The sequence below is a fragment of the Tenrec ecaudatus genome, chromosome 3 (genome assembly GCF_050624435.1).
Source record: "Tenrec ecaudatus isolate mTenEca1 chromosome 3, mTenEca1.hap1, whole genome shotgun sequence".
Lineage (NCBI taxonomy): Eukaryota > Metazoa > Chordata > Mammalia > Afrosoricida > Tenrecidae > Tenrec > Tenrec ecaudatus.
In genome coordinates, this window is record NC_134532.1 from 100,476,125 (window position 1) to 100,500,662 (window position 24,538).

General features: G+C 38.0%; 1 protein-coding gene across 4 annotated transcripts in view; it reads right to left on the bottom strand.

The window, feature by feature from the left end:
* USP53 (ubiquitin specific peptidase 53) overlaps nucleotides 1-24,538 on the bottom strand; it is a 75,259-nt gene that overhangs the window by 18,633 nt on the left and 32,088 nt on the right. For 2 of the 4 annotated variants that reach the window (XM_075543868.1, XM_075543869.1), the window contains exons 3-12: nucleotides 22,672-22,764; nucleotides 18,000-18,134; nucleotides 10,853-10,966; nucleotides 10,695-10,777; nucleotides 7,854-7,959; nucleotides 7,148-7,294; nucleotides 4,694-4,843; nucleotides 2,063-2,143; nucleotides 995-1,157; nucleotides 405-557 (exon numbers count right to left, since the gene is read on the bottom strand). In XM_075543868.1, coding sequence (XP_075399983.1) covers nucleotides 405-557; nucleotides 995-1,157; nucleotides 2,063-2,143; nucleotides 4,694-4,843; nucleotides 7,148-7,294; nucleotides 7,854-7,959; nucleotides 10,695-10,777; nucleotides 10,853-10,966; nucleotides 18,000-18,134; nucleotides 22,672-22,764 — 1,225 coding nt within the window. The remainder of the gene's footprint in view (nucleotides 1-404; nucleotides 558-994; nucleotides 1,158-2,062; nucleotides 2,144-4,693; nucleotides 4,844-7,147; nucleotides 7,295-7,853; nucleotides 7,960-10,694; nucleotides 10,778-10,852; nucleotides 10,967-17,999; nucleotides 18,135-22,671; nucleotides 22,765-24,538) is intronic. The other 2 variants (XM_075543870.1, XM_075543871.1) reach the window with 2 other exon arrangements.

A 24,538-nucleotide genomic window follows, 5' to 3' on the forward strand; every position in this document is an offset into this window, starting at 1 on the left:
GTTGCATTCATGAACTGTAAATTTAATGTAGCTGTATGAACCAAATCATTAACTCAGGCTTCTCTTCTCCAAGTAGATTATTAACCCCTGGAGGGAAAAGTCACATTGTAGCATTCTTTGGTAACCATCCAGACTGCCTGGGGCCTGCAGGCATTCTGAATACAGGGAGAAACTAAACACTGGTCTAATGAAAATATCCAGACCAAACAAGAGTTCTCAGAGAAATGCAGAAATCAAAAGACAAAATTCTATAGTGTCTATTTGTTATTTTCTCTTCATAGCCAAAGAAAGCTAGGTAGTATCTTCATAAACATGATCCTCATTAAGAATGAGCATTTAGTAAAGTCAGGGGGAATTTTAACTGCACAGAAACAATGTAAAAATGACTGTTTAAACACAAATACCTGGTCCTCTACCTGCACTTATCTGAGCATGGCTCCGATTACACGATGGCCCACTCTCTGTCTGAATCTTCTGGTTTTCTCTCAGCTTTACCGGATCACCAAATCCATTTTCTTTCGAGTGATCTGGCTTATAGCCTGACGGCTTTTCGCGTCCTTGAAAAGACAAACAAATATATATCAACTTCTTTCTTCTCCCTACCAGAAGGGATGTTTGAATCACTTATTTCTACGACTGTCAGTAAAATTATTTTGAAACGTAGGCTCTCTACATGCTCTATGAACACAGTTGTCGTGGCTGCTTTGTGTGTTCTGGCTTACGCACTGACTTCAAATACCAACGTGAACTGCTGTTATAGTTACCAGCCCAGCAATCGCCTCTACTGTGTGTGCCCATAACAATGGCTGGCTTTCGAGGGGACTAATTAAGAAAGGCTCCACGCCTTTCCACATAACTCTCAGGACTAGAATTTTCCTAAACTCTACTGGAAATATAATTTGAAATTATTTGATACGTCATACTCAATATATTAGCATTCCTAGTGTGATTATGAAAGAAAGTTACTTATTAAAATTAAAGAAGGGAGAATTACCCATATTTTCTGCACTGGATTTATAATGTGACCAGTGGATGACCTGCCTGAGTGCATCTTCAGTAGAAACTGCTGTGCCATCTGGGTTTGCATAAAACAAAAGCAGTGGCTGGAAGTGGCATCGGATACACTTGGAGACTACATCTTTCCATCTAGTTCCAACCTAAAAGATTGGAAAATCTCAAAAACATATGAATAAAACAAAACAACATCCTGTAAACAATGAGTTATATGTAAAGGCAGACGCTAAACCAGCGGTTCTCAACCTGTGGGTCATGACCCCTTTGGGGTCAAATCACCCTTTCACAGAGGTCACCTGATTCATAACAGTAGCAAAATTACAGTTATGAAGTAGTGATGAAAATAATTTTATCATTGGGGGGCTCACCACAATATGAGGAACTGTATTAAAGGGTCCAGGCATTAGAAAGGTTGAGAACCACTGCACAATAACAAGTTAAAAAATATTTTGGGAAAAAATTATAACCTTCTTGTACCAATAGCTCATGCTATTATTGATAGTGCGAACAGTCTGTACTCAGCTCCTAACAGAAGTTGGCAGTTTGCGTTCATGCAGCAGTGCTACAGAAGAAAGGTCTGACAATCTACTACCAAAGGAAATTCCACAGAATTCAGTTCTACTCTGATAAATGGGACTGCTATCAGCTAGAATTGACTTGAGGGGAACAGATAGTAAAAGTTTATCAATAGATTAGATCAAACATTTACAGACGGTTCTATCTATATTGGTAACTTAAGACTTGGTGATGTAGAAGAGGTGAAGAAAAAAACAAGGGAGGTGATGTCAGCCATCAAAACAGATGAATTTGAAAAATGTTTCCAACTGAGTCTTTCCCATGCGTGCCCCTCACATGCAGAGATTACTGTTTAGGCAAGTATTCACCTCTGCCAAACTCTAGAATTCTTATGAATTAGCTTCTGTTCTAGTAATCTGTCCTGCAAATTTTAGCCACCTTGGATCCCTAAGCTCCAATTTCTGGCTTCCACACCCAGTCAAATTACCTGCCCTTGTTTGGGGTTTCCTTCCTGTGCTGCACCCCAACCTACCTCTAGGGAGTAAGCAGGGGTACTGGTAGAGCTTATTTCTTCAGTTTGCTTCCCTTTGATCAAAGGCCTGCTGTCTGATGCCTAAAAGAAGCAGTTACATTTATTTTGCTCAGTTTTCTAGTTTTTAGTAGTGAGAGTGTAATTTTCAAAGCAGTTCATCCTTCAGGGGCACAAGTCCACTAAATATGAAGCATTTGAACATTATTGGCTAAATAATAGCAGTGCTAGTAACTAGCCCTTTGTTATATATGAGTATTAAAATAAAAGTCAGTGAAATTCTGCATTATTTTCTCTTAATAATCAAAGAGCTTGTATTTTACACCAAAGTACTGCTCCATAATAAAATCACTCTAGCCAATAAGCCTGAAAACAGTATCATGGAGATCCACAGTTTTCAACTCTGGCTATATCAATGGCCAACTCACAGCGACCATACAGGACAGTGTAAAACTGTCTCTTTGAGTTTCTAAAACTAAAACTCTTTAAAAGAGTATAAAACTCCAACTTTCTCCAAAGGAGTGGCTGGTGTTTTGAATTGCCAATCTTGTAGATTACAGCCCAATGCATGTCCACTATGCCACGAGGGCACCCTAAATAACCTAAACAACTCCTTAAAATTTCTTTAAAAACCTAAGCCTTACACAAAGGTGCCCTGGTGGAATAGCAGGTTACACACTGAACTGCTAACCATAAGGGCAGCAGTTTTTATTTATTTATTTTTTTTGGGGGGGGTTGTCCTTATACTAGTCAATTAATCTATGTGCATATATGTATAGATTTAGTATTAAGGTGGCAGATGGATATTAGGTCTCCACTCAAGTACTCCCTCAATGCAAGAATACTTTGTTCTATTAAACTGGCATTCTATGATGCTTACTTTCCCAATGCAATTGCTGATGACAAAGCAGGTGAATAAGTAAATATGGTGAAGAAAGCTGATGGTGCCAGGCTATCAAAAGATATAGTGTCTGGGCTTAAAGGCTTGAAGGTAAACAAGCGGCCATCTAGCTCAGAAGCAACAACACCCACATGGAAGAAGCACACCAGCCTGCATGATCACGAGGTGCTGAAGGGATCAGTTATCAGGCATCAAAGAACAAAATAATCATACCATTGCGTGCTCACCTCCCTGTTACAATCGTTGAAGACAAATGGGTGCATAAGCAAATGTGGTGAAGAAAGCTGACGGTGCCTGGCCATAAAAAGATATAGCATCTGGGGTCTTAAAGACTTGAAGGTAAACAAGCAGCCATCTAGCTCAGAAGCAGCAAAGCCCACATGGAAGAAGCACATCAGCCTGTGCAATCACAAGGTGTCGAAGGGATCAGGGATCAGGCATCGTCACAACAAAAAATCATATCATTATGAATGAGGGGGAGTGCGGAGTGGAGACCCAATCCCATCTGTAGTCAACTGGATGTCCCCTACAGAAGGGTCGCAGGGAGGAGACCAGCCAGTCAGGGTACAGTGTAGCAATGATGAAACATACAATTTTCTTCTAGTTCCTAAATGCTTCCACCACCACCCCGCCCCCACTATCATGATCCCAATTCTACCTTACAAATCTGGCTAGACCAGAGGATGTACACTGTTACAGATAGGAACTGGAAACACAGGGAATCCAGGGTGGATGATCCCTTCAGGGACAGTGGTGAGAATGGCTATACCAGGAGGGTGGAGGGTGGGTGAGGTGGAAAGGGGAACCGATTACAAGGATCTACATGTGACCTCCTCCCTGGTGGATGGACAACAGAAAAGTGGGTGAAGGGAGATGTCGGACAGGGCAAGATATGACATAATAATTTATAAATTATCAAGGGTTCATGAGGGAGTGGGAGCGGGGAGGTAGGGGAAAAAGGAGGAGCTGATGCCAGGGACTTAGGTGGAGAGCAAATGCCTTGAGAATGATGAGGGCAATGAATGTACAAATGTGCTTTACACAATTGATGTATGTATGGATTGTGATAAGGGTTGTATGAACCTCTAATAAAATGATTTAAGAAAAAAAGAATTCAGAGCTTTTTAAAGTTCCAGAGCTTGTGATATGTGCTCCTTATTACAAATTTATTCACTAGTTTCCTAGATAATATTATACTACTTGAGTAAATAACTTATTTACCAAAAGATGTACTGAAAATTCTCAAGTATAAGCCGAGTTTTTTCAGCACATTTTTAATGCAGTTTTTGTGGTAAAATTAGGTGCCTCGGCAGATGTTCAGGTCAGCTTTTACTCGAGTATATACAGTAATAGATATTTTAACTCCATACACCACACACATTTTTAAAGAATATGCTTGAAACAATTAAGTATGAAATATTAAAAGAGCTGTAAGATCCCCCAATAAAATGATTTAAAAATAAATAAATAAAATAAGAAACCCCTCAAGATTTTATTTCCTTAAATAATCTATATACAAATACACATAGAGAGTATTAGCTCACTTTAGGTACACAGTGTATACTAACATTTATTATTCCCCATTTTATTTTGGGGGAAATGAACTCTTTAAAAATTGACTTAAAAGAAACCAAAGATAAAGAAAAAAGAAAGTTTGAACTGAATGTTATTATGTCATTTATGCCTAAAAAGTGATAAAAATAATTATTCCAGTTTGAAAAAACACCACTTACCTCTTTCACATTTGCATCATCAAAAAACACCCATTTAGAACTCTTGGTATGAAAAGCAAAGGCACAATAATGCTGGCTCGTGTAGCAGATTAGACCAACAAGGTGAAGCTCACTATTTTTGGCATTTTCATCAGTAACCCTATAAAAAAGCTGTTTGAAAAAGTTATAGTGTGCATTTTATACTGTATCTTTTTTTAAATAGTAATTGATGAATCAAATATTTAATTCATTATGAAATGATTTCATGTGTGCAGCTCAATCTACTACAAAGAGGCTTAAAAATAAAAAATAGAATTATGAATTCATTAGAAAAAAGAATTATGAGATAATGGAATTTTCCCAGGAGATTTTTAAAACCCCCTCATGTTAGTACTGAAGACAACACCAACATTAAAAAGTTAAAAGAATCACTACTTTTAAATGGCTTGTGAGAAACATTAAAAGGTCTCCTGGTGCCACAGTGGTTGGGCCATGAGCTGGGTCACTAACTGTAAGATGAGAAACTCCAAACCACCAGCCACTCCATGGGAGAAAGACAAGTCCTTCTCCTCCTACAGAGATTGTCAGTCTCCAGATCCCCATGGCGTTACCCCCTGTCTTCTAGAGTCGCTGTGGGTCAGAATCAACTCAATGGCTGTAAGTTTGGTTAGAGTTTTGATGAGAACCATTAAGTCAATATCACAAATTTACATAATTTGGTTCAAGTGTCCAGTATGAAAATTGACCCTTTACATAAAATCAATTTGTAAGGTAATTTATATACTTCCTGACAATTTTTATTGACCCATACATACTATGTGAACATTAACACAGTATTAAACTAACATAAAATTAGTTTAATTGTAAAAATCCATTTTACAATACAGGGGCTTCTAAAAGTTGTTTAAAAATGTAATTAAAAGGTGATGGATTTTTTCAACAAACTTTTAGAAACACCCCTGGTACACTAAATATCAAGCGAGCTCAGTACTATCTATTAATTTCAAATCAGAACTATTTCTAAGTTACTATGGCATAACCTGCCAAAAGCAGAATAACTTGTAAGAGAAGGGGAAATGCAAATAATTTCCATGAAAAAGAGTGCTAGAAAGATGGTAAGACTACACCGTTACAGGTAGAAAATGTGAGACACTAAGGAAAACGAGACTTAGTCCTGGCAAATTCTGGCTCTAACAGGTTTTACTGTAATACTGACATTTATAATTATTTTCATATACATATATGAGTAAAAAAAGTATTGCTATAACATCACAGAACCTTTATTAAACAAAAGTATCAAACTATGAAGCTACTGCTTTTTGACACAGCCTTCTCCGCATCTAGGTCTACACACTTCTGGTGCTCTGTATCGCTAACCCTCCTCTAGAGAGTTCTGGGCTCTCTGATGTAGATCATGCCAAACAACAGTTTGGGCATCCTGGAGGAATTTGAGTCCTGTTCCTTTTCAATATTGTTTTGAGATTTGGGAACAAAAATCAGTGTGAAAGCAAGATCAGGGCTGTAAGGTGATGAAGGTAAGATTTTAAATGACGTTCTTCTAAGACAGCCCTGGCTACCCTCTAACAAGCTGGTATATTTTCACGATAGAAACAGATTTCTTAGTGCAACGCTCCTGCCCTTTGTTTTCACATCAAGGGGATTTACAATTTTCTTCTGAAGTTCTTCATAGATGTCCCCATGATTGTTACCATAATGTTCTCAGTTGACCTCTCTACTTGAATTAAATTGGTGGCTCAGCAGATCGCCTTGGTTTGGAGGGGTGGGAGTGGTGTGTGAGTGAGTGAGTGAGTGTGTGTGTGTGTGTGTGTGTGTATGTGTGTGGAGGGGTGGGGGGGTTGGGGTGGGAGTGGTGTGTGAGTGTGTATGTGTGTGGAGGGGTGGGGGATTGGGGTGTGAGTGTGTGTGTGTGTGTGTGTGGAGGGGTGGGGGTGGGGTGGGAGTGGTGTGTGAGTGTGTGTGTGTGGAGGGGTGGGGTGGGGGTGGGGTGGGAGTGGTGGGTGAGTGTGTGTGGAGGGGTGGGGGTGGTGTGGGGTGGGAGTGGTGTGTGAGTGTGTGTGTGGAGGGGTGGGGGTGGTGTGGGGTGGGAGTGGTGTGTGAGTGTGTGTGTGGAGGGGTGGGAGTGGTGTGTGAGTGTGTGTGTGTGGAGGGGTGGGGGTGGGGTGGGAGTGGTGTGTGAGTGTGAGTGTGTGTGTGGAGGGGTGGGGTGGGGGTGGGGTGGGAGTGGTGTGTGTGTGTGTGCGCGCGCGTGCGCATGGGCCCCAGCAAGTCTAAGACAAATTCATTCCGGTGAGCTTATTCGATTAAATTAATTTTATCATTTACTTCTAAATAGTACATTTCCTTTAATAAGGGCAATTTAGTTTTGAAAAACAAAGTTAAGTGTACTATAATACATGAGGATGTTTTGAAGGAATTTTAAAATAAAAAGTAAGAAAAGGAAAGCAGATGACATACCCCAGGTAGAAAAAGATGTGTTGCCAGATTCCGAACAACCTCTTCGGTCAAGTCAGAATGTTCAGAATCCCAGACTAAGCCAATGGTAACAATCTCTGGGCAGTTCATTAAAACACGACGGATTTTTATTTTTTGGCCACAGTTACTCTAAAACAAAAAACCAAAAATCACAAAGACAAGCTTTGGAACGATCAGAGAGTCTTACACAGTTTCTATGATAAAATGACAAATATCAACATATACCTAAAATACATTCCTTTAGTATGCTAGAAACACATTTTTAACAAAGTGTATTAATTATTAAGCAGCTGATTCTAAGGTATACTTTAATATTTTATGTGTATATACATATGTATAGACAGAAATTCAACTTTAATAAAGGGTAAGTAAAACTCTTGAACCTATTAATAATACTAGATGGGAAAACAATAAGATACCCTATCACATATATGTAAAAATATCAACTTCCTCTTTTATCACATGAATAATTCAGAACTTGAAAACAGTTATGTCATCTCAAATCTTCCAGAGTTACGATTAAAGAAAAAACTATATATAGGACTCATATAAAAGACCACAGAATATGAAAGTATCAAAGAATACTTGGAAAATGAAATCTTAAAATATTTCTACAAAACATGATAGTTTTTTCATGTTTATTATTTTTGTAAACATAGAAGCATAATCATCTGCAACTTATACTTACAGGGCATTTTCTATAGTCATCAGTGGTATTTGCCGCTTGCAACAATTCCGCAAACATTTCAGGCTTGAAACGTTCATGTCTTTCCATCATTCTTTCAACTTCATTGCTACAAAAGAAAGAAGCAGTCTCAATGATGGCCTACGAACTTAAGTCAGATTTCATATTTATACATGACAAATACTAAATATTCAATATAGATTTGAACCACTATTTGTTTTCAATCATGATGGCATCTTTAAAAAAGTAAATTTCCATAAAATGAAAATTGATAAAATCTGGCAGGAATGTGCTAAAACAACAACAAAACAAAGCAAAACAAAACAAACACTCTCAGGCAAATAATAATATAAGAAAGAGCAGGTAAGTAAATATTTATTTGCTGCTACAAGTCAAGTCTGATGCTCTATCTAAAGGTATGTGTCAAATGCTTCTTTTAAAATATTACTTATCAATTATTCACATATTGTAAATATTTATAAACCCGAGTTTATGAACGTTAGCCCAATAAAAACAACAACATTGTGTTCCAAAGCTCCCATAGACAAAGTCAATCCTTTTAGTTAGGAGAAAGTGATTTGCTGACGGAGCACATGCTACAGCCAAGGTCATTTAACCTCCACTTTTGTTGCTATCACAAATAGTAACCATTTCATCAGGGCGTGGATGGGGGTTACAAAGGTTATGGGATGCTTTTTATTCCACCTCCCCTAGAGCCCCTTTTTTATATACTAAGGTACCTGCAAAAAAGGAAACTTTTCCCCAAGGAATTGTAAGAGTAAGTCGAACACCTTTAGTAGTTTCCACTAGAGATGCTCTGGTTCAACTCCAGTAATATAACTGTCCCAGAGCTGGTTATCAAGATCCCTGGTGGTGCAGTGGTTAAAGCACTCGGCAACACATCAAGAGGTCAGTGGCACAATAATGTGGCAATTGGCGTCCGGAGAGATTTACAGCCTTGGGAATTCTATGGGCATTCTCCTCTGTCCTCAAGGCTCACTCTGAGTCAGACTTGACACGACAGCAGTGGATTTGATTTTGTTTTGGTTAGAGCTGGCTCTATTTTAAGATTCGACAGTACAAATTATCTACAGGTATTTAATCTACTGAACGTATTTATTCTTCAGAAGTACTTCACAAACGAGCAGTTGTTAGGCACTACCACATCTGACTAGACTCATAGAGACCGCATGTATCACAGAATGCAGTGCTGTGTGATCCTGTCTTATCCTTACAATTGCTCCTGTGTTTGAGCCCATTGTTGCAGCCACTCAGACCATCTCATCGAGAGTCTTCCACTTTGTTGTTGACACTCAATGTTACCAAGCATGGTATTCTTCTCTGGGGACTTCTTGTAACATGTGTAAAACATGTGAGACAAAGTCGTGTTATCTTTTCTTTTAAGGAGCATTCTGACTAATTCTATAACGACAGATTTGTTTGTTCTCTAGTGGCCCACACTTTTTACCAACAACAAAACTCAACTCTTCTTTGGTCTTCTTTATTCACTATCTAGATTTCATATGCAGATGAGGAGAAGGAAAATAACAGCTTGAAGTCAAGGGCATCTTTGTTTTTTAATGCAAAAGGAAGGCCTTTGGCAGCAGATTTGCCCAATGCCATCCATCATTTGATTTCTTGACTGTTGTTTCCATGGATATTAAGGACACAGTAGAATGAAATCATTGACAACTTCATTTGCCAAGGACAAGTATACTAGAAGGCAGTAAATCTGATGAACTAATTTGTGCTTAATGGCTTTTAAAAATTGATGCAATCAGAGTAGTGTTTAAGAAGGCAAGTTGTTAAGTCAGAGAGACTTTGGCTTCGATCTTAAATTTTCCATTTACCAGATCAATCTGATTAAACCTATTACTTCATCAACAAATGATGTTTTTGTTAAAGTTAGAACAAACAGTTCACATAAAGATAGAACATAAGGAGTGTTTGATAACTTGGATTCAAGTCTTACTATCAGTAAAAACAGACTGTAATAGAACTAGAATTCTGGACCCTGCAATCTAATCTGTAGTATGTCAGGCAGAGTTCATGGGGCATTTACTTCTTGTCATAAATAGTGCATCAGATTACCTCAGTTTTATTAAAATGTTTCAAAGCAGGGCTGAAGTTTGATTCTCTTTTAATCCATAGCCTATTCTTGTTCAAACATCATTCCACTTTTCACACACAAGGGGGATGGAAATGAACCTACTTGTTCCTCAAATTCTCATTATATATTATGTAACAAGGATATTAAACATACCCAAATAGTTATTATTCAAAAATATTTAAGATTATTAGGTACTATATGTATCTAAGGAAGTCATGAAGTTTAATAATATTATGACATTGATAAGCACAAAGCATTCATGCTGCACAATGATGCATATATTAATACTATTTATCAACTGGTGCATTGATTTGTTCTAATTGTTCATTATTGATTCAACTTATGTGCTTTGTATTAAACTTTCCAAAAACAGTTTGGATCTTATTAGATGTTAATTATATTACCAAACACTAGGTAAAAGTATATAGTGAGAGCAATATTCTAATTTTTTTTCATATAGTAGAAGTTCATATATATCTTTTTTTTAAAGATAATTTTATTGGGTGCTCTTACAGCTCTTATAACCGTCTATCCATCAGTTGTATCGAGCATATTTGGACATATGTTGCCATCATTATTTTCTAAACATTTACTTTCTGTTTGAGCCCTTGGTCTCAGCTCTTCTCTTTAACTTCCCTCGCCTTTCCCACCATCATTATCATACTTTTAAGGGATAAATTCTCCTACATATAAGGGCTAACAGTGTTGATAAATATGTTTTAATAAGCTCTTACCACAGGGCTGTTGTAGAAATGTACCGCACAAATTCTGTAAAAGGCAGAGGGTCTGATGATGCTCCACAGCTACGACACACACACTGGAGGTGAAAACAAATGTTTAATCCACCAATCACAAAACATAAGTATCTAATGAAATAACAAAGTTGCCGTACCTGTTCATACAGAGTCATAGCAAACTTTTGGTGAGTGATACAAGACTTAGACGTACACATGTCTGCATCTCTGCTTGGCACTATGTGAAAATGAATCCTTTCCAATATATTTTCCTAATTAAAAAGAAAAAAGAAGGCATATGAGTTCATCTTGCAGGGTAGACTTCAAATTGAAACGTTTTTTAAATGAAGGTTTTCCAGGCTAGTATATTTAGGGGTGCTTTGCAAATTATCCAATAAGTTAGATTCCTCTTTAATCTAAAATGTAAGTTTTATTCAAATAGTCACCTCTTGTAGTCCTTGTTTAATTAATTTTTTGTTTGGACTTTTTTTTAACAAAAAGAAACTAGTATTTTAATGTAACCAGTGATTTTTAATGGAGATTTTAACCATTGTCTTAAAAATCAATTCATGGTAGCTGGCATCTGGAATTTAATATTAAAAAGCATATTTTAAAGAATCCTCATATTAAGCATAATTAGACAGTTTAAAAAATATCTTACTTGGATCATCTGCATATAGGCCATAGAATATAGATCAAAATATCAATGATAATCTACACTAACATAATGCACTAAATCTGCTTTGTAACAAGTGTCACATAAAACTTCAGATTTATAATACATATCATTAAAGAGTGGTATTTATTTCTTTGATAAAAAAAATCCCTTTTCCTAAAGTTTAGCTGAACGATTCCTTTAATTAGCTAATTCCAGCCTCCAAAAGAATACATAAAATCAATCAATTAATTAATCCTGTTTTTCTAGACATTTCATGAATTATAGCACCAGGTATTAATACATTTCATTTACGTGAGATAAAGTAAAATTATAATGTTCAGTGTTATGTGAAAATACATTTATTTTGTATTATAGCAAGGAATCAATTATACACATGAAAAATTAAAAATGTTTATTATTGTGATTGTGAAAAGCAGTGTTCATTAATAAAGGAAACAGAAAAGATGCTGATCAAAAACAAACTAGCTAACACAACACAAGTACCAAATGAGTTCCACACTTATAAATTCTACAGAAATTCCTAAAGGAATTTCAGACATTTTGATCATGTAGTATATGGAGGCAAGACAAAATGAAAGATTGAAAATATTGTGTCAGGAGCTTGAGCAAAGGCTTCTGGAGAGCAGGGCTATAGAAGGAATTCTTTGTGTTTCTTTGATTCACCCAAGGAGGAGTTTTTTATCTGAGAGTTAATACATATATCATTCCACAGTTCAATTATATCGAGCAGTATTATACAACTGCTACCACAATCAATTTCCACATATTCTTTTCTTTCCTGGACTCCTTGACATAGGCACCCCTTTGCCCACTCCCTCCACCATCAACACTACCACTGTACCCCACCCCGCCCAGAAGCCCTTATTCCACTTGCTGTCCCTACATAGGATCATCAATCCTGGGTTCATATACCGAATACCAAAAACCAAATAACACAAATTCATGAGGGTGACCCCAGTGACATAAGACATTCTGGAGGAACTGACTGTAGTCTTCTACTTCGAAGGGGAAATTCAGATAGGAAAGGAAAAAATGAGGTGGGATTTAACCACAAAGGACCTTCAATGTTAGAAGAATGAGTGGATTTGAACTACATGAGTAATTTCAGAAGCAAGCATTAACATGAACAAAATTATATTAAACTGACGGTCACTAATACTAGACTGTAAAGGGACAAGTTGAATGGACAGTAGAAAGGCTTAACTGATGTTCAGAGTGAAGATTAGAGCTAGAAAGACATGGTGACAAGGAAATCAGGTAGAGGAGAAAACCTCACAGGGGATTGTGATGAAAGAAACTACAATTTGCTAACTAGAGGTAAAGAAGAGGTGCTAACAATTTAAACATGGGTAGAATCTCTAATATGTTGTGTAGAAACATTTAAGAACCAACATCCACAGTTAGAAGGCATACACCACCTGTCTGTCAGTTTTTCCTGTGGTGTTCTGTGTGTTGCTGTGGTGTTGGAAGCTATGACACTAGTATGTCGAATATCAGCAGGACCATTCCTGGTGAACACGTTTCAACAGAGCTTCCAGACTAAGACTGATTTGGAAGAAGAACCTAGTGATCTACTTCTAGGCCAGTAAAAAGCTTTATGAATTACCAGAAGGTTGGCAGGCACTCAAGTACAACTAAGGAGCAGCTGCTTTCTCATAGGACAATCAACTTTGAGGACACGAATGGAGCGCAGAATTTAGGTCCTTCGTGTGCTGATATAGCATCACTCAAAAGGGGAAGAAACAACCACATATATCCATTAATAATGACCATGTGGAATGTACAAAGCATGAAGCTGGGAAATTTGGAAGTTGTCAAAATGAAACACAGGAATATTCTTAGGTGTTAGTGGGCTAATTTGAAATCAGACAATCATATGGTCTAATATGCCAGTAATGACAAGTTGAGGAATGATATATTAATTATTAAAAGACCACTTCAGGATCTCTCCTGAAATACAATGTAGTCGTTGATAGGATAATATCTATTTGCCTACAAGGAAGACCAATGAATAAAGCTATTATTCAAATGTACATATCAATCACTAAAGACAAAGATGAAACTGATTAAGCAAGCAATAAAGATGAATTGATGAGTATTAGTTTGGGAAATGGAAAAGTTGAAAACAAGTAATAAGGATCACTTGTAGGAAAATACAGAAGGGCTTCAAAAAGTTCGTGAAAAAATTCCATTACCGTTTCATTCCAATTTTCCATGAACTTTTAAAACCCCCTTTTATGGCCTGGGTGATAGAAATGATGCTAGAAACCACAAGACAGAAGTTTGAAAGACCAATGACCTAATTATTGGAAACACCTTTTACTACAACATAAACAGGGACTGTACACCTAGACCTTGTTACACGGAATATGAGGAATCTTCAAAAAGTCTATGGAAAATGGATAATATGAAGAAATTATGCTTGAATTTCCATTTTGCATCAAAATATGCCTATAATGATTTGTTATAACATCTCCAACAACATCTAGTTGCAGAACTAAGAAAAATAAGACATCAGTTTTAAAAAAGCCCCTTAGAGAAACATGAATGTGGGTATAATTGAAGCAAAAACCACAAACACCAAATTTATGGTGAATTGTAGGTGGAAAAATGGTGAAATAATGAAAACTTTACAGACAGAGCTCCCAAGAAATTCAGTCTACAAATGAATAATTCATTTTAAGAAGGGACAAGATGCTGCTGAAAATGAAGCTCCACAGCAGCACCGCACCCACATTAACTTTCCAGGGAACAACTAATCTTGATCACACACCAAGTGGAAGTGATAGAATGCACCAGAGATACAGTAACTGCCTCAGCAAGACTTCGACTGAAGAATTGAAGTTGAGTAAATTTTTGCCTGGGTAGGTACCAAAACTGTTGCCCCAGATTAGCTGTAGACCAGAGCAGACGTTTCAGTGGGCAGTCTTAAACAAGTGGGATTAAAAACATGATACAGTTGTGGGAGGAGGTGAAACTCTGAGTATCAGTATAATCTTACAGATGAATCACTTGCAAAGCTATGGCGATCAAGAGATGGAGGAAGTCCAGGCAGAGAAACCCGTCAAGAGCAAAGTTCATGGAAACAGTTTTTCTGGAAGGCTTAAGGTCAGGGGTCAGCTAGGGAACAGGCCTCAATTGCTTTTATGTAAGCTCAGGATAAAGTGAATGAAAATTAAAAACAGTCAACAAGAGAAAGAATATATCCCACAAGTATATCCTTGAGGATATCACACCTGAATGCAATAATATCTTTTTTTAAAATTATTATTACAAGATAATTTTATTAGGGGGCTCTTACAACTCTTTTTTTTCCCAGCAAAATAAAATTCCGGTTTATTGTTGGACAACATTGCTTCACACATACGTCAAACAGGCCAAAAAAAAAAAAAAAACCAGCAACTTCATAGACAAAAAAAGAAGAAACCTTTTATCTTTGGCCTTTTTAACCATCTCATACAAACCAACTACTTATAGTACAGCTAAGTACATACACAAAAACAGTTACTGGAATGCTCAGAATAAGATTGTATTTTTTTGTTGCTGTTTTTGCTTTTTTTTACAAGGTTTTTTTCTCCTTTGAGATAATGAACATGGTCACACCACAAGTAGAGTCAGACGTAGGACAGAGAACGCTCCAAAGGCTGGCTTGGTCATCCAAGATCATTAAAAATGTCTGACCCCTAACAATACGTACAAAAATATAAAATGTAAATAAAAAATACAAACAAATTTTCCTTTTTAAAGTACTTTTAAGAAAAAAAGCAGGGCCCGGGAAGTTTTGGTTATTTTTGCCTCCCCTGTTGCAAATTCACGGTGTCGTTTTGGTGGGGTGAGCACGTGTCTGCAGTGGTGCAGCCCAGGTGGGTGGGGCGGGACTCTCACTCGAAGGTGACCACGTTTAGATTCTGAGACAGGAAGTGGAGGGTGAATAGGTCACGGTGGCCTTTGTGTTTTTGTTTTGTTGTAAGTTGAACTTTTCCTTTTGCTGTCTAGTCGTCCTCGTCAGTCTTCTGCTCTTGGCATCCACATCGTCATCCTCATCATCTTCAGCTGCCCGTTTGCCTGTAGCTGCCTCAGCCGCCTCATCCTCATCCTCTTCTTCACCATCACCTTCCTCCTCTTCATCCTCCTCTTCCCCACCTTCCTCTTCTTCATCTACCTCGTTGTCAGCCTCCTGTTCCCCATTTTCCTCATTAGCGTTGCCGTTAGCGGGGCCTCTCTCCCATTCTCCGCCTCCTCCACAACCTCCTTCTTCTCCTTTAAGTCCTTGGTGGTGATCTCGGAGCTGGGGTCCACAGCCGCGTCTGACATGGTGGGGCACGCTGGTGATCCGGTACAGCGATGACAAAGAGAGCGCGAGTTCGGGGACGGCGGAGGAGGAGGAGGCGCGTGGCGGAGGTGGCTGCGGCAAGCGGAACCCGGGAACAATGCAAAGATGGCTTTTCAGAGCAGCCAGTCTCTTACAATGCTTATTACAATCTATACATCAATTGTATCAAGCATAGTTGTACATACATTGCCATCATTATTTTGTAGACATTTACTTTCTATTGAGTACTTGATATCAGCTCCTCTATTGTATCCCTCCCCCACTACCCTCGTGGTCCCTTGATAAATTACAAGAATATCTTAAAAATAGATTTGAACCATTTAACATTAATGACAGAATATAGGACAAGCTGAGGGATGACACAAATATCATCATACATGGAAAACAGCAAAAGGTCACTAAAAAGATAAGAAAAAATCACATAGGACAAGCACTGAAACTTGCTCATAAAGAGAAAAGCTAAAGCAAATAAAATAAATGATGAAGTAAAAGCTGAACAGAAATTTCCAAAGGGCAACTTGAGATGACAAAGTTATAATAAAATGCATAAAGATCAGGAGTAAGAAAGCCAAAAAGGAAGAATTTGCTCAGTGTATCTCAAGGCAGAGAACACCAGAAAGATGCTTATTTGTGTTTTATTGACTGTGCAAAGGCATTACCTATGTGTCTCATAACAAAGCGTGAATAACATTGTGAAGAACGGACATTTAACTGTGTTCTCACAGAACCTGTGCAGAGATAAAGAGGCAGTTGCTCCAATGGGACAAATGGATATTGCAATGCTTAAAATCAAGAAAAGTGAGCACCAACCAAGACTGTATCAGCTCACCATACTTATTCACTCTGCATGCTGAGCAAACAATCCAAGAAGCTGCACTATATGAAGACAAACGCAGCATCAATATTAGAGGAGGTTTCATTAACAACTTGTCATATGCAGATAACACAATCTTGCTTCCTCAAAGTCAAGAGGACTGGGAGCACTTGGTGATCAAAAAGAAAGATTAGGCTTTAGTATGGATTCCAACCTAACATAAAGAAAACAAATCCCCACACACCTCCACTAATAGACAACATCTTGATAAATGGAGAAAAGGGTGAAGTTATCAAGGATTTAATTTTACTTGGATCTACAATCACTACTCAGGGAACCAACAGTCTCAAGAAATCAAAAAACATTGCATTTGGTAAATCTATTGCACGAGATGTATTTACAGTGCTAAAGAGCAGAGATGTTCCATGCCATGGTGTTTCCAATCACCATAAATGCATGTGAAAGCTGGACAATAAATAAGGAAGCTCACAGAAGAATTGGTGCATTTATGGTACTGTTGAAATGTGGACTGCCAAAAGATCAAACACGTCTGTCTTGGAACAAGGACTGTCAGAATTTTCCTTAGAAGGGAGGGTGGCAATATTTTGTGTCCTGCACTTTGGACAAGTCATCAGGTCAGGCCAGTCACTGGAAAGGGTCACCATGCTTGGTAGAGGATGATCAAAAAAGAGTGATATCTTTAAGGAAATAGACTGGCGCAGTGGCTACAACAATGGGCTGGAACATAACAACTGTTTCGGTGGAACAGTACAAGGCGGTGTTTCCTTTGATTGCACACAAGGTCATTCGACATCACGAACAACATAACAACAACATAAGGTTATGTTCTGGATCATATTTATGTTTATGGTGGTAATACAGAGCCTCAGAGAGTATCAACCTCAGTCAGTGGTGCTCAACCTAGAGTGTATTACTATATGGTTATTCTGATAGTTGTTCAACAAAATCCTCTTCTATACAAATGAGAATCATGATGAAATGAGAAATGTTACTTTTGAGAATTGGATGCATATGTAAATGTGGTAGGAAAAATACTTATTTAAATTATATAATGTATATTTAATAAGGCTGTTTAATATAGTCTAACATTTAGTAAACCCTTGAGTTGCAAAAATAATCAAAACCAAAATATTAGGAAAAACATCACCCACACTAGTTACCCCTGCGTCATCTCTGATGCATGGGGACTCCCTGAGTTCTGGAGGGTGTCCAGGGCTCAGGTCACCAGCTCTCTCTCTCAAGACATCGAAGTGGACTCACAACTCCAACCTTCCAGAGACCCCCCCATAACACAAAGTGGACTTAAGTTTTATTTTCTGTGTCGTATCCAAAGAGCAAGCTACAAACCTATTAACCCTATTGACATTGTACAAATATTATGTTTCATTCGTCTTAAATTTGCATCATTTAAGGAATGCAAGTTTATCCCCATGTCTTACGGATTATCCAAATACTCACAAAGCACTCGGCTGCATCATCCATCAGGCCGAGCTGAAATCGCTGCTCATCCCGGAAGCTTTCTGCAAGAGCATGCCTGATATTATCGGAGGGAAGTGCTTTTTCTCGGCTGTGTTGAAACTGTGCAAATATTGTCTGTAAATCACCAATTACATCAGTAAGTCTAATACCAAGACCACTGGAAAACGTCAACAATTTCATTATAAGATAAGGAAATAATATACTCATTCTAAGAAACTAATAGAAAAGTATTTTGCTCTACAATTGCACAAAAATTACTTGGATCAGTAAATGTTGAAATTGGTGTAACAGCATCTAAATTACTGGAAGCTTAACATAATTAACATAATATATTAATGTTAATTAATGTATCAAAATAGTTAACATAAAAATTATTATGCATACTAGGAAATTCTGATTTATACTAATGTATTCTGATTTACATGGCCTTCATTTAATTCCAATACAGGTATATCATGGACTTTTGAGGAAAAGCTGCTTTAAACCTAAAAATACTACTATGCGAGTTAAAATTATGTTAACTCAAAAATCTGTATGGTTACATACAAGTTAGTATGAACACTCGAAAGTCGCCTATAGGGGAGCCCTGGTGGCATAGCGTTTGAGCTGGGCTGCTAAATGCAAAGCCACCAGCTGCTCCGAGGGAGAAAGATGGGCTCTCTACTCTCGTGAGAGTGCCAGCCTTGGAAACCCAGGGGCAGCTCGACTCTCCTCAGAGTTAGCTGAGTCCACACCGACGGAATGGCAATGACAAAGTAGCTGGTGAATGAATTTCAAAAACAAATTTTTTCCCTCCACTGCCCCCCAAAATTTTGTTTTCTACTAGTCTTAAGTCTTAAAAATCGATACTCTGAGTTAAAAAATGAAAATCAGACAACTTTGATAAAATGGCAAATTTCTGCCTACTGTATTAATTTGTTTCAGAAAAATGAACATATACTTTTTAAAGAAGAATCAGAGAAAAGATAATTCCTTTTCATTTTTTAAGAAAGCATTTTGAAGGTAACTGCTTGAAATAATCTCAATTTTCTAAATGAGGAAAAGCATTCCCTGCATAACGAGTAACAATGAAAAGTTCAAAGATGGGATTTGGCTCTGAGAAATCGTAGGAAAGCTAGTCTGTGTGGGAAAGGCTGTGGGCTACATGGGGGGAGGTGGTGGGAATGGCTATGAAATTTTGCACTAAGAAATGGAACTACAAAAAATAAGTAAATAAAAATTTTAAAAATTAAAAATAAAAAATGAAAGAAATGGAACTACATAAATTTCTACAATTGGGCACTCAAAATTTACTGTAGAGTAAATAAAACATAATACTATAATTTGATTTAAATTCATCCTTCATCCCTTAACAATTTTTGTAATAGATTTTGCTATGTTCTAAAATTTAGGATATAACACTATTTCCTTTGGAGATGTATTCCAACAATCCTTTCAAAAGTATAAGAACATTAAGGCATGTAAATGATTGCACCCCTGTATGTGTTTAAATTCTGAGTATTGAGGAACATTTACCTCTAAAACACATTGGCAAAACATTAAATTCTTAATCTCATGTGAGCTTAAAAGTTTAATCTATTGTACAAATTCCTGAGCAAAGATTTCAGTGACATAAATAAGTTGGGCTAACATCTACTAGAGTCCCCGATTCTCGCCTTAGGCTTCCTGTCATTTATTTCAAACAGAGCCGTCCGGGGGACCAGAGTCTCACACTCAAAACAATCTCATGGCATCCTGATTTACTCAGAAAAAGCCAAAGTCTTCACCACCTTTTCCGGTATTTACTGTTGCCCCATCAGGCATCATGTGAAACACTTTGAAGGGTTAGGTCTTAGTCAGGCAGTTGATGCTGGAATCTCGGGATAGTCTTTTTGTGTGGCTGCTGGTTTCTCTACAGTCTGAAGGGGAAAGAGGTGACTCATGTCCAGGAGTTAAATAGAAGCTGTATAATAATCATCACTTGTCCTAACCTATCGCAACATCAACGTGTTTCAAAGCATTATTTCTGCTCCATATATTTGCTCCATGAGTATTAATTGTGGATCCAAACAAGATGAAACCCTTGACAATGCCAATGTTTCTGTTTATCATGATGTCACATATTGGTTCAATTGTGAAGAATTCTGGTTTCTTTACACCGAGTTATAGTCTAATTTGAAGGTTGCAATTCTTTATTTTTTAAACAGGTTTATGGCACTTCATCCAGCTATCACACAATTCAGTAGCTCAATCATAGCGAGAAGTGTTGTAGAATCATTACCATAATTAATTTTAGAACATTTTCTTCTTCCTTGTACTCATTGTCATTAGTGTAATATTTATTTTTTAATTGTGGCAAAAATAAGAAGTCTGCAATCTTGATCTTCATCAGCAAGTGTTTCAAGTCTTCTTTCAGCAAGCAAGGCTGTGCCACATGTATATCACAGCTTGTTAACAAGCCTTCCTCCAATCCTGATGTCGCCTTCTTCTTCATCTAAACCAGCTTCTCTGATAATCTGTTCAGCATACAGATTGCTGAGATATGCCTTTCCTGAGATTTAAACCATGCAGTACTTCCTTGTTCTATTTCTGATCACACAACTATCTCTTGATCAATGTACAAATTCTGCATGCATACAATGAAGTGTTCTTAGAATTCACATTCTTCTCAAGGATCGTAATTTGTCATGATCCACACAGTCAGAGGCTTTGCAGTCAGTAAAACAAATGTAAACATCTTTCTATCCAAGGAAGCAGTAGTCAAGAGATCAAACAAAGCATTGCATAGGTAAATCTGCTGCTGAAGAGCCCTTGAAAGTGTTTAAGAACAAGGATGTCAGTTTGAGGACTAAGTTGTATCTGAACCAAGCTTCATATGCATGCGAACACTGGACACTGAATAATGAAAACTGTGATAGGTAGGTTTGTTGTGCCAATCTGGCCAATAAGAACATGTGGGATTAATAAGGTCGCAGTTTGATTGGAAGGAAAAGAGATAAATGGCTCAGTGAGCCCCACTTCTCTCTTTCTTGCTCTCTGGTGATCGAACCAGCCTGTGGCTGCCTTGGCTAGTTCTCTGCCTCAACTTGTGAGCTACATGAATGGTGGGACACCCAACCCATGGATCGTGTAGCTAGAACTTCAGGTTCCTTCGATACCTGCTTCACCACACTGCTGGTATATACATCGCTTGGGCTTGGGACTGTTGGATCCTGTCATCTGGCTGACTGTTGGTGACCTGTCGCTGTTTGATGCCTGTGGCCGGACTGCCTACATTGCTCTACGGAAGACTCAGCTGTCTTATATCTTGACCTTGGACCTAGCAACCCTCGTGAGTTGAAGGACTTCCACTATATTAATTGTTCTATGGAAATGAGTTGAACTGAGCCCTCTGTACTGCTTTGTGGATAATTAGCTGTTATATTCCTTCATGCTGTGAGTTCTTGGCTTTGTTTCTCTAGAGAACCCTGTCTAACACAAAAACCAAAGAAGAATCAATGCATTTGAATTACAGTGCTGGCAATGAATTTTGGAAATATCATGGCATGCTGAAAGAACAAAGAAATCTGTCTTGGAAGAGGTGCATCCAGAATGCTCCTCAGAAACAGTGTTGGCGACATTTGTCTCACGTATTTTGGACATGTTGTCAGGAAAGACCAGTCTTTGGTGGAGGAGAGGAGTAGGGAAAAGAGGCAGACCCTTGACAAGATGAGCTGACTCAGAGCCTGCAGCAATGGGCTCAAACAGAACAACTGTGAGGATGGAGTAGGACTGGGCAGTGTTTCCTTCTGTTGTTCACAGCGTCACTGTGAGTCAGAATCTACTCAATGGCATCTAACAATATACTTACTGGAAGTCACGAAGGCTGGCCCCTGTTCAAAAGGAGCAATAGATTCCTTTTTATAGGACGAGTACAGAGAGTTTGTCGACTTGTTATAAAGACACTACACATGCCCTTAACCTCTTTGATCTCCACGCTGGCCACCATGCTTCTGTCACCAGAGTTCCTTGAAAATATCTTGCACCCTCCTACCTCTGGGGCCTTTGTAACGGATGTTCCCTTCTGCCTAGAACCTTGCCTTATAGTTCTCTCACCCGCTGACATCAAGGTGACTCTGACTCATAACCACCCTATAGTTCACAGCAAACATCTTTTTCCAGTCTTTACTCAAATGCCATTTCCTCAGTGAGACTTCCACTACCACTCCACACTCCTTCCTTCCTCAAATTTATTTTCCTCCTCAGCACTCAGTGCCATATAATACTACACATTTTGCTTACTTACTATCTCCTCCCCTATAAGAATAGAAGTTGTGAGATCAGGGATTCTTAGCATTTTTGTTCTTCATTAATTTTACAGCAACATCGAGTGTAGTAGGAACTCAGTAAACATTTACTGAATGAATAAAGAACTATTTCAAATGAACAAAAAATGTAATATTTTGAACAATTCTGTACTATTTACTACATTAATTTAACTGCTCTTATGTAACACAGAAAACAAAAACATAACCATGAATAAGCCTCTTTAAGAACTAATCTTCAAAACTATAGCCCACTGGTTAATAAATTTTATTTATAAGTAAATGGACCAGCTGTCTTAACAATTAGGTTAAATGAAACTTGTGGAGAAACACTTGACCATATTTGTTCACAATTAGTAATTAGTTACCTTCAGGGCACAAAATATGCAGGCATCTCCCTGACACACATGTCCAGTTAAAATCCGCAAGCTGCGTCGGAATATGTCCAACTGCCATAGAACCTAAGAAACAGTGATGTGGAAAGAAATCAGAAACACAGTAAAACTTTTCCTGACTGTGAAAAAATAATTAGATTTAGGTATTTTATTCATTTGTTTAATCAGACATATACCAGAAGTGAATGCAATAGCGTGGAACTTTGGCGGCACAGTGTTCAGGATCACTGCTAACCTACAGCTTGCAGTTTAACCATCCACAGGCTCAATGGAAGAAAAGGTCTGGCAAACACTGCCTTACTCTGTAAAGATTACAGCCAAGAAAATTTAAAGTCCCACGGAGCAGTTCTACTATGTAACATGGGGCTCAACATGACAGCAGTTAACAACCACAATAATAGCAAGTATAAAACTAAACTGATTTATATATATTGTGGTATATAGTGATATAGCGATGGCTATAAGGCCTTCTTGTTGATTCATATCTAAAAACCAGGACAGGGATAAAGCAGAAAAAAGCTGGCTACTCAGCTTCTTATCCTATCATGGAAATGATTAATAGGAAACATGGGATACTAAATAAAGGACTTGGCAGAGCCATAAGGGAGGAAATGATCATACATTCCGGGAACAAACTGAAATTTAGGAAGGAAATATAATTGGAGTTTAAAACCAGAGTATACTCAACAGGGGGCCGGCGGGTCAATGTGTGTGGCAAGAATGAAGAGTGTAGTCAGTGTGCATGAAATGAGAAGGAAGGCGCGTTAGGGCACGTGATAATGAGAGCACATAAAGGTGAGAAACACTACACAGTAGCATACTGCTTTTATCTCCTGTTAAAAGACAGAAACAAAGAAGACAGATTGCTGATATGAATCGGTACTTGATTAATGATCTGTACAATGGAGATAATGAGGCTGCCTATCTCATGCGAACCAGTTGATATCAAGCTAATTCTGACTCACAGTGACCCACTACATATACAGATTATATTCTATCCCTTATTTAAGGAAGTTCAAATCCAATCTAGTCTTGACACTAATTAATTTTTATCAATATGTTTATATCTCCTTTAAATTTTTGCATGTAGCATTTTAACATGGTGCCTCTATAACAAAATGAATGGAGCTATTTTTTAATGTTTACATGGTTCTTATTGAATTACTCCCTGAAGCACAATATAATGTATATACTTACATTTAGTAACAACATACTTCTTATCAAATCCTTTACTTTTTTAAAAAACATTTTATTAGGGACTCATATAACTCTTATCACAATCCATACATACATCAATTGTGTAAAGCACATCTGTACATTCTTTGCCTTCATCATTGTCAAAGCATTTGCTCTCCACTTAAGCCCTTTGCATCAGGTCCTCTTTTATTCCCCTCCCTGCCTGCTCTCCCCTTCCTCATGAGCCCTTGATAATTTATAAATTATTAATTTGTCATATCTTGCCCTGTCTGACATCTCCCTTCACCCCCTTTTCTGTTGTCCATCCCCCATGGAGGAGGTCACATGTAGATCCTTATAATCGGTTCCCTCTTTCCAACCCACTCACCCTCTACCCTCCCAGTATCGCCCCTCACATCCCTGGTCCTGAAGGTATCATGCGCCCTGGATTCCCTGTGCCTCCAGCTCCTATCTGCACCAGTGTACATTCTCTGATCTATCCAGACTTGCAAGGTAGAATTCAGATCATAAAAGTTGGGGGGAGAGGAAACATTTAGGAACTGGAGGAAAGCTGTATTCTTCATCGGTACTACATGGCACCCTGACTGACTCATCTCCTCCCCTAAACCCCTCTGCAAGGGGATCTCCAGTGGTCGACAAATGG